This window comes from Procambarus clarkii, chromosome 18 (assembly GCF_040958095.1).
Source record: "Procambarus clarkii isolate CNS0578487 chromosome 18, FALCON_Pclarkii_2.0, whole genome shotgun sequence".
Lineage (NCBI taxonomy): Eukaryota > Metazoa > Arthropoda > Malacostraca > Decapoda > Cambaridae > Procambarus > Procambarus clarkii.
This window is the reverse complement of record NC_091167.1, coordinates 28,926,507-28,943,114: the sequence shown is the minus strand read 5'-3', so window position 1 is coordinate 28,943,114 and position 16,608 is coordinate 28,926,507. Positions and strand designations below refer to the sequence as shown.

General features: G+C 45.8%; 3 protein-coding genes across 4 annotated transcripts in view; 2 read left to right on the top strand and 1 right to left on the bottom strand.

Annotated features, from left to right (window-relative positions):
• LOC123754565 (uncharacterized) overlaps positions 1-949 on the bottom strand; it is a 3,708-nt gene extending 2,759 nt beyond the window's left edge. Inside the window, exon 1 of the mRNA XM_069326765.1 lies at positions 806-949. Coding sequence (XP_069182866.1) covers positions 806-949 — 144 coding nt within the window. The remainder of the gene's footprint in view (positions 1-805) is intronic.
• The window catches only part of LOC123754361 (ADAMTS-like protein 5), a 116,108-nt gene that overhangs the window by 31,487 nt on the left and 68,013 nt on the right, over positions 1-16,608 (top strand). The gene's annotated exons all lie outside the window — the stretch shown is intronic.
• Positions 10,360-16,608, top strand: part of LOC138366040 (uncharacterized) — a 29,729-nt gene continuing 23,480 nt past the window's right edge. Inside the window, exon 1 of the mRNA XM_069326764.1 lies at positions 10,360-10,579. Within this exon, the coding sequence (XP_069182865.1) occupies positions 10,360-10,579 (220 nt within the window). The remainder of the gene's footprint in view (positions 10,580-16,608) is intronic.

The window sequence follows — 16,608 nt, the reverse complement described above, 5'->3', positions numbered from 1 at the left end:
TGAAAATGTTCTTTCTAATGTCTCTGTGGCTCATTTGGGTACTCAGCTTCCACCTGTGTCCCCTTGTTCGTGTGCCACCCGTGTTAAATAATCCATCTTTGTCAATTCCCCTGAGAATTTTGTATGTGGTGATCATGTCTCCCCTAGCTCTTCTGTTTTCCAGCGACGTGAGGTGCAGTTCACGTAGTCTGTCCTCATAACTCATGCCTCTTAGTTCTGGGACTAGCCTAGTGGCATACCTCTGAACTTTTTCCAGCTTCGTCTTGTGCTTGACTAGATATGGGCTCCATGCTGGGGCCGCATACTCCATGATTGGCCTTACATATGTGGTATACAAGGTTCTAAAGGATTCCTTACACAGGTTTCTGAAAGCAGTTCTGATGTTAGCCAGCCTCGCATAGGCCGCTGATGTTATTCTTTTGATGTGGGCTTCAGGAGACAGGTTTGGCGTGATATCAACTCCCAGATCTTTCTCTCTGTCCGTTCCGTGAAGGACTTCATCTCCCATTCGGTATCCAGTGACTGGCCTCCTAGTTCCTCCTCCTAGTTTCATTACCTTACATTTCCTTCTGTTGAACTTTAGTAGCCATTTGTCGGACCATTCCTTCGGTTTGTCTAGGACATCTTGTAGCCTCATACTATCTTCCTCTGTCCTGATCCTCCTCATAATTTTTACAATATCAGCAAACATTGAGAGGAACGAGTCAATTCCTACTGGTAGATCATTTACGTATATCAGAAACAGTATAGGTCCACGGACTGGCTGTGTTCTGTTGCTTAGGTACTCTCTTATCCAGTGGAGTACCTTCCCTTTTACTCCTGCCTGCATCTCCAGTTTGTGCACTATTCTCTTACGTGGTACTGTGTCAAAAGCTTTCTGGCAGTCCAGAAATATGCAGTCAGCCCAGTCAGTCAACTCTTTCTTGCCTGATTTTTGTTGCCTGGTCATAGAACTCAATTAATCCTGTTAGGCATGATTTGCCATCTCTGAACCCATGTTGAAGTTGTTTTACAAAGTTCTTCCGTTCCAGATGTTCCGCTAGCTTTTTTTTTGCACAATCTTTAACATCATCTTACATGGAATGCAAGTTAGGGACACTGGCTTGTAGTTCAGTGCCTCCTGCCTATCACCCTTCTTGTATATTGGGACTATATTGCCCGTCTTCTAAATTTTTGGCAGTTCACCTGTTACCAGTGACTTGTTGTACACCATGGAGAGTGGTAGGCACAGAGCCTCTGCTCCTTCCTTTAGAATCCATGGTGAGATTCCATCCGGGGCTAAAGCCTTTGTCACGTCCAAATCTAGCAGATACTTCCTCACCTCCCCACTGGTAATCACAAACTCCTCTAGTGGTGTCTGGTTTGATGTTCCTTCTCTTATCTCTGGTACTTCTCCTTGCTCTGAGGTGAAGACTTCTTGGAATTTCTTATCGAGTTCCTCGCACACTTCCTTGTCCTTTGTAATGAATCTTTCTGCTCCTATCCTCAGTTTCATTACCTGTTCCTTCACTGTTGCTTTCCTCCTGATGCGGCTATGCAGCAGTTTGGGTTGAGTCTTTGCCTTGCTCGCTATGTCATTTTCATATTGCCTCTCTACCTCTCTTCTCACCCTGACGTATTCATTCCTGGCACTCTGGTATCTTTCTCTGCTCTCTAGTGTTCTGTTGTTTCTATTGTTTCTCCACGCCCTTTTACTTAGCTGCTTTGCTAGCTTGTAACTCTGATTAAACCATGGGTTTCTCATCTCCATTTAATGTTTTTCCTTTTGGACTGGGACGAACTTGTCTGCTGCCTCCTTACACTTCTGTGTGATGTAGTCCATCATGTCTTGAACCGTCTTTTCTCTGAGCTCTGTTTTCCAAGCTATTTCAGTTAGGAATTTTCTCATCTCCTCATAGTTTCCCTTCCGGAATGCCGGCCTCTTGCTTTCTGGTTCCTTCCTTGAGTACATTAACCCTTCTTCGACCAGATATTCAAACAACAGTACACTGTGATCACTCATACCCACGGGGGCTTCAAGACCGATTTCCCTTATGTCTGAATCGTTCAGAGTGAATACTAGGGCGAGTTTTGCTGGTTCATCATTGCCTCTCATTCTCGTGGGACCCTTGACATGCTGACTTAAAAAGTTTCTAGTCGTCACCTCCAGCAGTTTCGCCCTCCATGTTTCCTCACCTCCATGTGGTTCCCTGTTTTCCCAGTCTATCCTTCCGTGATTAAAGTCCTCCATGATGAGCAGGTGGGATCGGTTTCTACAGGCAGCAGCAGCTGCTCTCTCAATTATAGTGTTAACTGCCATGTTGTTTCTGTCATACTCTTGCCTGGGTCGTCTTTCATTTGGTGGTGGGTTATATATCACTGCTACTACTACTCTTGGTCCTCCCATCGTCATGGTGCCTGTGATGGTGTGTGTGTGTGTGTGTGTGTGTGTGTGTGTGTGTGTGTGTGTGTGTGTGTGTGTGTGTGTGTGCGCGCGCGCGTGTAATGGACGGGAGAGTCTGGTGAAAGTGTTAAGAGAAAGCCAGGTGACTGGGAGTACACGAGTACTTTCACAGGGTCATGTCTCCCTTGTCTTGCCTATCATGCCCTGTGTCTGTGAGAGTTCACTCCTCTAATTGTGCTTGAGGATTGAGCTACAGCTTGTGGGTCCCGCCTCACAACGTTCAAAACAAATCCACAGGAGTCATGATGAGGGTTCGAACCCATGCGCTGGGTGTTCCCAGATGCGCGCTATAGTTGACTACACCACGACATGGTCAAAAGAATTGCAACTTGGAGTACTACAGCACCCACAAGGATCCCGAGGCTGCCACCTGGAGCCTCGAACCAGTGTCGAATTTCCTCCTTTTTCTGAATTTACACACGACTCCTACGTACACGAACATACACCCAACTGAGCCGTGTGTACGTTCGAACACTCCTCGAACAAGTGCTTCGCTGACGACTTGTGTTCGAACCACAACGCTGTAAATGCTTCACCCACGCACTACAAATACAAATAATCGCCAACAGAACCAAAACACCTAAGCTAACCAATGCCTAAATATGCACAATATGCTGATATATAACAATATTAATTTATATTGATATAAATGAGAGGCTCCGAGTGTCTAGGGGTAAGAGTATTAACCTTCACAGCAAATCTTAGCGCCTTGGTGACTGTGTTTCTTCAGTTAATGTTGTCTCAGTGACCTGCAGCCTTCCACTTGGGCTAGATGCACGTCCTGTCCCGTGTCCTACCACCAGCCACTTGGGCTGGACGGTAGAGCGACGGTAGAGCTTCATGCAGGTCGGCGTTCAATCCCCGACCGTCCACAAGCGGTTGGGCACCATTCCTACCCCACCGTCCTATCCCAGATCTTTTATCCTGACCCCTTCCCAGTGCTATATATTCGTAATGGCTTGACGCTTTCTCCCTGATAGTTCCCTTTCATTCAGTGATTATTGCCTCAGTGTCTTGTGTTAATTAGCGTCCTGTTGATTACTGAGGTTTGTTACTGTGCATTTTTGTCCCATTGTTGTGTGGGCATTTTTGTCCCATTGTTGTGTGGGCATTTTTGTCCCATTGTTGTGTGGGCATTTTTGTCCCATTGTTGTGTGGGCATTTTTGTCCCATTGTTGTGTGGGCATTTTTGTCCCATTGTTGTGTGGGCATTTTTGTCCCATTGTTGTATGTGCATTTTTGTCCCATTGTTGTGTGGGCATTTTGTCCCATTGTTGTGTGTGCATTTTTGTCCCATTGTTGTGTGGGCATTTTTGTCCCATTGTTGTGTGGGCATTTTGTCCCATTGTTGTATGTGCATTTTTGTCCCATTGTTGTATGTGCATTTTTATACCATTGTTGTATGTGCATTTTTGTCCCATTGTTGTATGTGCATTTTTATACCATTGTTGTATGTGCATTTTTGTCCCATTGTTGTATGTGCATTTTTGTCCCATTGTTGTATGTGCATTTTTGTCCCATTGTTGTATGTGCATTTTTGTCCCATTGTTGTGTGTGCATTTTTGTCCCATTGTTGTGTGGGCATTTTTGTCCCATTGTTGTGTGGGCATTTCATGTTGTTGTGTAATACTAGAGTGACCTGTTGGAAATGTAGTCACTGTCCCTGTGGCGCTACAAGTGACGTATGCATATAATGTCGGTATTCAGCAAGTGTTGAGATAGTTAACATTGGACCCTGCAAGTTGGGGCACTTCTCACACACCAGGGCGGCGGCAACACTTCCTGCTGTGGATGGCTTTCTATAGATTTGTTGACTTTGATTAACGTAGTCAAGTTCCCTGTGTATTGGTACGTTTACTGAATAAAGCTATTACTAATAAAAGGCTTTTTAGTCAGTTCCCTTAGTACATCCCTGTACTTAATTCTGGTGAATTATTGGGTACTGCCCCTGCGTGTCGAGACCCATTATTAGCCTTTTAGCACTAAATAACATAATTTAGAGAATGACTCGGGGGGGGGGGGGGGGCTTACACCCCCAGTCATTCTCCTAGAACAGCGTTCCAGGCATCTGGGGCCAGATTCACGAAGCAGTTACGCAAGCACTTACGAACCTCTCCATCTTTTCTCAATCTTTGGCGGCTTTGTTTACAATTATTAAACAGTTAATGTGCTCCGAAGCACCAGGAGGCTGTTTATAACAATAACAACAGTTGATTGGCAAGTTTTCCTGCTTGTAAACTGTTTAATAAATGTAACGAAAGCCGTCAAAGATTGAGGAAAGATGTACACGTTCGTAAGTGCTTGCGTAAGTTCTTTCGTGAATCTGGCCCCTGAGCCCCGCCTAGCGGCGTGTGAGGCGAGGAACCTGTATGCTGGTCCAGAGATTAGTGGCGTGCACTCTCCCCTTCTCCACCAACCTCGCCGGCTCCTCTCGCATATAATTACTGTCAAATTGACAGCCTGTATAGCGACCGCCATTGGGACTGGTGGTGTTGCATGCACTTGACGACGCTGCGGAAAATTATACCCTCATAGTCACAGTGGTGACGAGCGTCTGATGGACTTGCGTGCTCCAGAGGTTAACACTTAGGCAGAATATTTTTTTGCTGGTTTGGGTAAAGTTTGCACAAAAAATTCTCGGTACTGTAGTTCGGTGGAGGTGAGCCGGGATATATCTCCAGTGCAGGCGATGAGTCACAATAACGTGGCTAAAGTATGTTGACCAGACCACACACTAGAAGGTGAAGGGACGACGACGTTTCTGTCCGTCCTGGACCATTCTTAAGTCGATTGTCATCGGTCCGTCCTGGACCATTCTTAAGTCGATTGACAATCTACTTGAGAATGGTCCAGGACGGACGGAAACGTCGTCGTCCCTTCACCTTCTAGTATGTGGTCTGGTCAACATATATCTCCAGTGTGTCGAGGCATACGAAGAAAAAGGCATATTACAAGGCATAAACTGTTTCTTATTCATGCATATTAAAAAACAAAAATTATAGAGCGATTAGTTTTGTCAAGGGGGCCAAGATTGAAGGGAAGAGTACCGCTGTACCACTACACCACAAAGCTGAGTGCTGTACCACTGTACCACCACTCTACAAAAGCATGGCAGAGTATGAACTCATTCAACCCCTGGTCGAGTGCATTCTGGTTATGTGATCAACTCTTTATCTATGCCAAGTTTAGGCCACAGAACATACAATATCAAATGACATTATACGGTTAATCATTCAAGGGGGTACGCCAGGGTACACCAAGGTACACCAAGGTACACACGCCTCACCGCTGCCCTCTCAGCCTCTACCCCAACAGCTACACAATGAGCGAGAAGTTGCACTAGACTTTGAGGCGAGTAAGTAATTACCACAAGACGGCACCACGCCAGAGAGAGACCACATAAACCTTGACACGAGAGACTCTTGTGTACACTGAATATTTATGTGGTGTTAACAGTGAAGAGGCTGAGGATTCCTCAGTGAGGGATTGTTACAGATGTCGGTTAGTGAACTGGTGATTAGGGTGGGAAAAGTGCCTAGAGTTTGCAGCTTAGTATCGTGCAAAGTGCACATGTTAGTTCCTGTGAGTTCATGATGGATAACTAGAGAATAAACTAGCTACCGAGAGACAGCTTTGAGGAACGATCGTCATAACGAGACTATGCCACATTTAGTAATTATAATGACTGTGCCACATTTAGTAATTATAATGACTGTGCCACATTTAGTAATTACATTGATTGTGCCACATTTAGTAATTACAATGACTGTGCCACATTTAGTAATTATAATGACTGTGCCACATTTAGTAATTATAATGACTGTGCCACATTTAGTAATTATAATGATTGTGCCACATTTAGTAATTACAATAATTGTGCCACATTTAGTAATTACAATGACTGTGCCACATTTAGTAATTATAATGAATGTGCCACATTTAGTAATTACAATGATTGTGCCACATTTAGTAATTACAATGACTGTGCCACATTTAGTAATTACAATGACTGTGCCACATTTAGTAATTATAATGACTGTGCCATATTTAGTAATTACAATGATTGTGCCACATTTAGTAATTACAATGACTGTGCCACATTTAGTAATTACAATGACTGTGCCACATTTAGTAATTACAATGACTGTGCCACATTTAGTAATTACAATGACTGTGCCACATTTAGTAATTATAATGATTGTGCCACATTTAGTAATTACAATGACTGTGCCACATTTAGTAATTACAATGACTGTGCCACATTTAGTAATTACAATGACTGTGCCACATTTAATAATTATAATGACTGTGCCACATTTAGTAATTACAATGACTGTGCCACATTTAGTAATTACAATGACTGTGCCACATTTAGTAATTACAATGACTGTGCCACATTTAATAATTACAATGACTGTGCCACATTTAGTAATTACAATAACTGTGCCACATTTAGTAATTACAATGACTGTGCCACTTTTAGTAATTACAATAACTGTGCCACACTTAGTAATTACAATGACTGTGCCACATTTAGTAATTACAATGACTGTGCCACATTTAGTAATTACAATAACTGTGCCACATTTAGTGGAGACTGTGCCACATTTAGTGACTATAATGAGACTATGCCACATTTAGTGACTATAATGAGACTGTGCCACATTTAGTGACTATAATGAGACTATGCCACATTTAGTGACTATAATGAGACTGTGCCACATTTAGTGACTATAATGAGACTGTGCCACATTTAGTGACTATAATGAGACTGTGCCACATTTAGTGACTATAATGAGACTGTGCCACATTTAGTGACTATAATGAGACTGTGCCACATTTAGTGACTATAATGAGACTGTGCCACATTTAGTGACTATAATGAGACTGTGCCACATTTAGTGACTATAATGAGACTGTGCCACATTTAGTGACTATAATGAGACTGTGCCTCATTTAGTGACTATAATGAGACTGTGCCACATTTAGTGACTATAATGAGACTGTGCCACATTTAGTGACTATAATGAGACTGTGCCACATTTAGTGACTATAATGAGACTGTGCCACATTTAGTGACTATAATGAGACTGTGCCACATTTAGTGACTATAATGAGACTGTGCCACATTTAGTGACTATAATGAGACTGTGCCACATTTAGTGACTATAATGAGACTGTGCCACATTTAGTGACTATAATGAGACTGTGCCTCATTTATTGTGTTTATATATATGTGATGTTTGATGTCTTTGTGACTATTTAAAGTTGTTGCTCTGATGACGAGAGTAACGAAGCGACTCGACTCGTTAAGGTCAGTAAAGTAACGAGAGTGTTTGTGTAGTGAAGGTTGCTGCTGCTGCTGCTGCTGCTGCTGCTGCTGCTGCTGCTGCTGCTGCTGCTGCTGCTGCTGCACACCTCAGCTCTTCTTGTCAGTCATTATGTTGCGAATGTTATTATTTTATTGCGAATTTTGCACTCATTGGTGTCAGGAAATGTATAAGTATACATGCTAACAGTTTTTCATTACTCCTTTGTCGATGATAAGTTAGGTTATCTTGAGGTTATCTTGAGATGATTTCGGGGCTTTTTAGTGTCCCCGCGGCCCGGTCCTCGACCAGGCCTCCACCCCCCAGGAAGCAGCCCGTGACAGCTGACTAACACCCAGGTACCTATTTTATTGCTAGGTAACAGGGGCAAACGGTGAAAGAAACTTTGCTCATTGTTTCTCTCCGGCGCCCGGGATCGAACCCGGGACCACAGAATCACAAGTCCAGCGTGCTGTCCGCTCGGCCGACCGGCTCTCTTGCATCCAGTGGATGATTTATTTATCCATGAGAGTTTAGAGAGGGAGTGGAAGGAGGCGTCTTGTGTATTTGAGGTTATCTGTGGTGCTGACGAGACCCTGCGACACAGAGGGGTCGTAGCAGCAAGGAACCTTCAGTCACAGAGTTCGTGTACTCTCAACACGCTTCCGGGGCCCCGTCAAGTCAGTCCAAGTCCAGCCGAGGGACTACGGGTCCTGTCCCCAGAGTTTGGAGACTGAAGACTAAGTGATTGTGAAGTTACTACAAGGTGGTCACGGAGGGTCCTGAGCACCCCAAGTGTGTGTTGCTGTGCTGGTTGGAGGCTTCCACTCCACGCCCGTCTAGGGGACCCACGCCACTCCTCGCCCGTCTTGGGGACCCACACCACTCCTCGCCCGTCTTGGGGACCCACACCACTCCACGCCCGTCTTGGGGACCCACACCACTCCACGCCCGTCTTGGGGACCCACACCACTCCTCGCCCGTCTTGGGGACCCACACGTCCGTCACTGCGTGACAGGAATGATGACCAATGTGCCGTTTGAGTGGGAATTTTGAACGTAACATCAGAGGGAGGTGTTGTTAGTCTCATTATAGTTACTAAATGTGGCACAGTCTCATTATAGCCCCCCTCCAACCCCTTCCCTCCAACCCCTCCCCGCTTAGCCCCCTCCCCCTCCAAGCCCCTCCTCCTCCAAGCCCCCCTCCAACCCCTCCCCTTTACCTAACCTCCAACTTCCACAACTTGGAGGAGGAAAACATTATAACAATTGTCTTTGTATTTCAGATGGTATTCTCCCTCTCTCTGGGCCTCGCTAGCCCGCATGTTGCTAAATAACAGTAAGACAAAGGTCGTTCTGGGAGGGTAATGATGATAGTGATGATTCTGGTTATGGTGATGCTGGCTGTGATGATGGTGAATGTGGTGATGGTGAGAGGAAGTGTGAGAGCTGAGGTGGAGGAGAGGAATAGGAGAGTTTAGAAGGGATAGAGAGAGAAAGAGAGAGAGAGGAAGAGAGAGGGAGAGAGAAAAAGAGAGAGAAAAAGAAGGGGAAGAGAGAGAGAGGAGGAGAAGGAAAGAGAGAGAGAGAGAGAGAGAGAGAGAGAGAGAGAGAGAGAGAGAGAGAGAGAGAGAGAGAGAGAGAGACAGAGGGGCAACGGAATTATCAGGGAAAAGCACCAAGCCATCACGACTACATAACACTGGGAAGGGGTCAGGATAAAGATCTGGGATGGGACGGGGGGAAGGAATGGTGCCCAACCACTTGGACGGTCGGGGACTGAACGCCGACCTGAGAGACAGACAGACACACAGACATATCACGGTCGAGGGAGGAAGTGGCCATTACCCCCACACAGGAGAGGCGGCAAGAATGCATTGTGGTCTAATGTGAATATAATGGCGGAGTATTGTGGCTTCCCCCGGCACCACCGCCGCCGCCGACACGCCAGGCTGCTAACTTTTCCCCTTAGTATTGGTCGGGGCGGGGGCGGGGGTATGGTACAATTAACTCTCTGCCCCCATCCCTGCCGCCCACACCTCGGCCGCCCACACCTCGGCCGCCCACACAGGGTGCTGGCGCCCTGGAGCGCCTGGAAGGGCGTGGCAGTCTTCGGGTAATAAATACGCGAGTGGGACCAACGCCCGCCCCTTGGTCTGGTATTACTGTGTCCAGCGCCCTCTGCCACCACCACACGCACGCACACACATGCATACGCACATGCGCGCACATACACGCGCGTGCACACACACACACACACACACAGCCTCTATGGGGTCTCGTAGCCTGGTGGATAGCGCGCAGGACTCGTAATTCTGTGGCGCGGGTTCGATTCCCGCACGAGGCAGAAACAAATGGGCAAAGTTTCTTTCACCCTAAGTGCCCCTGTTACCTAGCAGTAAATAGGTACCTGGGAGTTAGTCAGCTGTCACGGGCTGCTTCCTGGAGTGTGTGTGTGTGGTGTGGGGAAAAAAAAAAGTAGTTAGTAAACAGTTGATTGACAGTTGAGAGGCGGGCCGAAAGAGCAAAGCTCAACCCCCGCAAGCACAATTAGGCGAGTACAATTAGGTGAGTACACTCAGGAAAGATTAGCTGAAGTAAAGACGCCATGAGGAAGCAAGGTGAAGGTCTTGCCATGGATGCTGACGCCGCTGAAGCACCTCATATTCCCGCCTTGCTAATAGGAAGAACTTTCACACTGTTTGGAACTAGTTGGCGAGGTCCCAAGAGTCAAGGAAGGAGTGTCAACTTCCCCAGACTACTACTGAAGCTCAGAGGAATTAGTGGCCCTCGTCCGCGTCATATAAATTGTCATCCACACTTCCGTGGTAATAAATCATTCATTCGCCTGGGCTGTAGCAGGCTCGAACAGCGGTCTCCATGCGTGCGGGGTCCGGTCGTGGGTCGTGGCCTTGGTCGTTGTGGTCTTAGTAAGGTCTTACGACATGAGTACACTCAAATCCTTTACATTGCTGTTTCGTTCTATGGTATGATTTGACTGCGTTTTGTACGTGGTTTCCGTTTATATATTTTATTTTATTTACCACTAGGCTTTCAGACCTGAGGACATTTACGGGCTCACCATAGCCCGTGCTACTTGGAACTTTTTGTTCCAAGTAGCGAATCTTGAACATCAACATGAGGACACTTTCACCACTCTGTTATCGCCACTTTTTAAGCAAACCTAAACTCAACTAAGCAGAACTAGCCCCGTCTAGCCTCGCCTCGTCTCAGCCGTCCCATCCCAAACTATCCAAACTGAAGCAAAATGAGACAGAGAATTTTGTGTTTTAATACACGATATGCATAAGGTGCGTGACGTCACACTTGAATTCTGGACCAGGTATCAGGTCCCGCTCAAGTCCTGAAGGAATTTACACGACAAGACTTCATTTCACCAGGAGGTGTATAGGGTGTTATTGATGGTGATCACACTCTATGTTCCTTGTGACCCAACACACCATCATCTCACTATACACAGGGAGAGTCTCACCATCACCTCACTATACACATGGAGAGTTTCACCATCACCTCACTATACACATGGAGAGTCTCACCATCACCTCACTATACACATGGAGAGTCTCACCATCACCTCACTATACACATGGAGAGTCTCACCATCACCTCACTATACACATGGAGGGTCTCACCATCACCTCACTATACACATGGAGAGTCTCACAATCACCTCACTATACACATGGAGGGTCTCACCATCACCTCACTATACACATGGAGAGTCTCACCATCACCTCACTATACACATGGAGGGTCTCACCATCACCTCACTATACACATGGAGGGTCTCACCATCACCTCACTATACACATGGAGGGTCTCACCATCACCTCACTATACAACCATAGTGCATATATGTATTGCAATTAACCTAAGTGGCAAAGTTGGGCGCCGTGGAAGTTGGGGTGAGGGAGGGGGGCTGGGGGGGGGGGAGGGGGGCTGAGGGAGGAAGAGTGACTGAGGGGGATGGGGGAGGGGGGGGCGAGAGAGAGAGAGGCTGTAAGGAAGAAAGGAGTACTGAAGAGGATAGGTAATAAATGAGAGAATGGATAGTAGAGGCGGTGAAGAGTATTAGGTGAAGAGGATGACGGGAGATAACTAGATAAAGATGGTATGCAAAGGAGGCCCGTGGAGAGGCGAGCAGGGATGAGGAGGTTACCATGGCAACCTCCAGCATCTTGTCTTCTGGATGGGGTTCTGGGAGTTCTTCTACTCCCCTAAGCCCGGCCTGACTTGTGAGAGTTTGGTCCACCAGGCTGTTGCTTGGCGCGCACATCCACCACAGCCCGGTTGGTTCGGCAGTTCTTGAAGAAAACTATCCAGTTTGTGTTATATCCATGTTTGTTCTGGCGATATTTCGGATACTTGCTGGAAGGATACTGAACAACCGCGGACCTCTTATGTACATACAGTGTTCTCTTATTATGCCGATGGCACCTTTGTTCTACACTGGTTCTATTCTACATTTTCTTCCATATCGTTAACTCCAGCATGTTATTTTACTGTGCAGATTTGGTACCTGGCCCTCCAGTATCTTCCAGGTGTATATTATTGGGTATTTCTCTCTCCTCCTTTCTAGCGAGTACATTTGGAGAGCTTTGAGACATTCCCTATAATTTAGGTGCTTTATCGCGTCTATGTATGCCGTATATGTTCTCTGTATTCCCTCTATTTCAGCAATCTCTCCTGCTCTGAAGGGGGAAGTGAGCCCTGAGCAGTATTCAGTATATTAATCAACGTCAAAATACGGCATATTATGCGAGAGAAGTTGACGTGTAAGAACAGGTGGGACAATGGCAAGCTTAACTGGCTCCCATGGTGGTGTGTAGGGTCATCACAGTGCCACTCTCCTGCCTTTTCAACCCCATCCTCCTGTCTAGTGCTGTTTAGTGGATACTTTTTGTAACGCCGCTCTGGTATCACTCAACGTAACGGTCCCTCTTGTTACTTGTTGTATTGAGTGTTACAACTTGTCTGAACGTCGTAGCTTGGTCGTATGTGTGGACCATCGTACATATAATAATGTAATGACCAATTAGTACAGTTTAGCACTATATTCACTTTATAAGAATCTGGAAAAAAATAGAGCTAAAGACCAAACAAATATTTCTAGGCCTAGTATAGTACATATATGTACTATAATAGGCCTCAGATAGGCCTAGTATAGTTCATATACGTACTGTATTAGGCCTCAGATAGCATGTATTAGGCATAGGGTGGTTAGGTTAGTTTTATTACCAACATAAATACAAAACCTTTTTCAGTTTGTCCAAATTCATTAGTAACAAATTCTAGTTTCTAACTGTCCATTACGTCATTATATGCACGATGGACCACATCGTTACAACCTTACTTGTTGGGAGAGAGGAAGAGTAGGGCGAACGGGCTCACCATAGCCCGTGCTACTTGGAACTTTTTGTTCCAAGTAGCAAATCTTAAACAACAACGGAGAGAGCCTTGAGATCCTCTACCCAGACGAGTGCCTACAGCAGGGTTAGCCTCTGTGTACACCAAACACCCCCCTCCAAAGGATACCTGATCAACCAGGCTGTGACTCATACGTCAGGCTGCGAGCAGCCGCGTCTAACAGCCTGGTTGACCAGTCCAGCAACCAGGAGGCCTAGTCGACGACCGGGCCGCGGGGACACTAAGCCCCGGAAGCACCTTAAGGTAACCAGCCTCTTGTCGTCTATACTCTGAGTCTACTCCCAACATTTGCGATGAGATAAATTCCTTTATGAATTCACGAGAGGCTATAATTGAATTCCTCGCTTGAGTTCTCCTTTATTTTCCTCCTCGTATCTCTCTCCGGTTTCCTCTCCTCTTCCTTCTTTTGTCTTCCTATTCCTTTATCTTGTATCTCCCTCCGTCGGTTCTCCATTACTCCTGTTCCCTCTAACCTTCCATCCTATTCTTCCGTCCCTTCATTTCTCTTTCACAGAGGGACCATAAATTGGTAATTAGAGATATAATCGGCGCATGGGGGGGGGGTCGTTGGGGGGGGGGGGGGGGGAGGAGCCGACACCCTAACATGAGATGACAAAAGATACTCGCCTGACTGATCACATCCTCCCTCCGCCGCCATATTGGAATTACCGCAAGTCAAAACGCAATAACAATCTATATTTGTTGTGAACACAGAGACGGCAACACGTGGGGTGTTTCTGGCTTGTTCTGTGTCTTGTGCCAACGAGTGCTGAGCAGTGTACTCATGTTCTTGCTCAGCTAAACTAGGGTGTTCAGTTTTGTTATCCTTATCCAGTATGTTAAGGTGTACAGGTCTGATATCTTCGGCCACAAAGTTAGGGATGGGCAGCTTTGTTATCATCGCCCACTAAGTTAGGATGCTCGTCTATTGTTTTTTTAGGCGCGTTAAGTTATCATTTTGCAGCCCTGACTTAATTGAAACATAATGTGTCTCCCCACCACCCCAATCAGCTCCGCACTGTTCTTCTCCGGAAGGTCCCGCAGATAGTATCTCACATGACATTATTACCTTAGCTTACCATTAGTATTTAAACAATTTCGTTTTCTTTACTTCAACATTTTATTCGACAATCTTTGTGGCTTAAAAATTAATGTATTAGTATGACCCGTCAACTTTGGCTTTGATCATCTACTTACGACGAACTTTTTTGTTTATAAAGTTGCCAAGTTGAGAGTTCTGTGTGAGCCAAACTTTTCAGGTGCGAGTTTGTTTATGTTTCGCGGGTTTTCAGCACTTTGGAATTTATCCTGGGAGATAATTTTGGATAAAATTAATTTTTTGTTGATATTACTGATATTGTTGAGCCGTTAGGACTAGCATCTTCTAAATGTCTCAAGATGAATCATTATCATCATTATGTGTGTTGACCAGACCACACACTAGAAAGTGAAGGGACGACGACATTTCGGTCCGTCCTGGACTAATCTAGTAATCGACTTGAGAATGGTCCAGGACGGACCGAAACGTCGTCGTCCCTTCACCTTCTAGTGTGTGGTCTTGTCATCATACTTTAGCCACGTTATTGTGACTCATCGCCTGCAAGATGTTTCTTGTCACATTGTTGACATTTTGGTTGGTTCCTGCAGTAGTCCACTTCATCGACCTGTTGTATTTTCAGCGTTAGCAGGACGAGCACGCACTCCTCCTTGTGAGACTGAAGGAGGATCTCGAGACGCGGTTCTCCTTTGTGGATGTATTCTATCATGAGAACAAACCTATTTTGAATATACAGTATGTTGACATTAATGCGTCTCGGGGGATGGCCGCCGCCGCTTTAACGAGTGTGGCCTGAGGACGGCCTGGCAACAGGGAAGCCTCCTAGAGCAAGTGACGAATATCACCTCCCAACCCCTAGTCGTTTTTTTTACATTTTAATGATGGGTATTATTATGACTCGCTGGCGGAGTGAACGTTTATGCCTCGCCAAACTATTTCTTGATTCCTCTTCAAGGTCTTATGATTTAGTTCCAGCATTATAATGACAGTTGGGTATGTCTGTATCTTGTTACACACACAAATCACAATTGCGTGATGCATCAAATGAACAAATCCACAAGGGCCGTGACGAGGATTCGAACCTGCGTCCCAGAGCATCCCAGACGCTGCCTGGGATTCAACTCCTTTTGACCATGTCGTAGCTCAGTCGATTAAGGCAGCGTCTGGGATGCTGTGGGACGCAGGTTCGAATCCTCGTCACGGCCCTTGTGGATTTGTTCATCCGTATCTTGTGTTTTAGCGGTGTGAGGGGGAAGGTGTTGGTGTTGGCCGCGTGGGGTCACGGCGCCTAGGAGCCGGGGTTCGAGGCGAGGCGGAACACCTGTCGTGTTTATGAAGAGCCATGGAGGTGCGGCGGATTTTAATAACTCGAACGCCTGTTACTCTTAATTATGAGAGCGCCACTAGAGTTGGTGGTCCTCCGGTAAATTCAGGTAAACCTAACTGCATACGGTACATATTTTCCTGGAGCCTTCCTTCTCCCTCATCTTCATTTCTCTCTCCTCTATCTTCATTTCCCCTCCTCCTCCTCGTCCTCCTCTCTTTACCCATCGTATAACTTTGCAAGTCTTCAAGAAATGTATCGCTCAGACAGTGGAAACTCTAAACAGACTCCAGCGAGCCTGGTTCAAATAATGCTCAATGATTATATAAGATACATAATCTAATAAGATATATGTGTCTGCCCATTTATTTATTTACTGGAAGTTGGGGCCAGACGCTCGGGGATGACTTCACCAAACTTGGCAGGATGTTACATAGCCTCATTTACCTAACAAGCAAGAGTGATTTTCCTTATTGTCATATATATTTCTTTCCAAATTGATGCTCTCTCTCTCTCTCTCTCTCTCTCTCTCTCTCTCTCTCTCTCTCTCTCTCTCTCTCTCTCTCTCTCTCTCTCTCTCTCTCTCTCTCTCTCTTTCTCTCTCTCTCTCTCTCTCTCTCTCTCTCTCTCTCTCTCTCTCTCTCTCTCTCTCTCTCTCTCTCTCTCTCTCTCTCTCTCTCTCCAGTCATTTATCTTGTCGGAAATTTCCGACAACATTACTAACTAATAATACAAGCAGGCGATGAGTCACAATAACGTGGCTAAAGTATGTTGACCAGACCACACACTAGAAGGTGAAGGGACGACGACGTTTCGATCCGTCCTGGACCATTCTCAAGTCGATTGTCGACTTGAGAATGGTCCAGGACGGACCGAAACGTCGTCGTCCCTTCACCTTCTAGTGTGTGGTCTGGTCAACACTAATAGTACAAGATGCAGAAAAATAATATTGCTGCTAATTTTGTATTAATTAAAATATTTAGTTACCCCTTCAGAGGAACAGCATACGAGGCAATTCCCTAGATAAT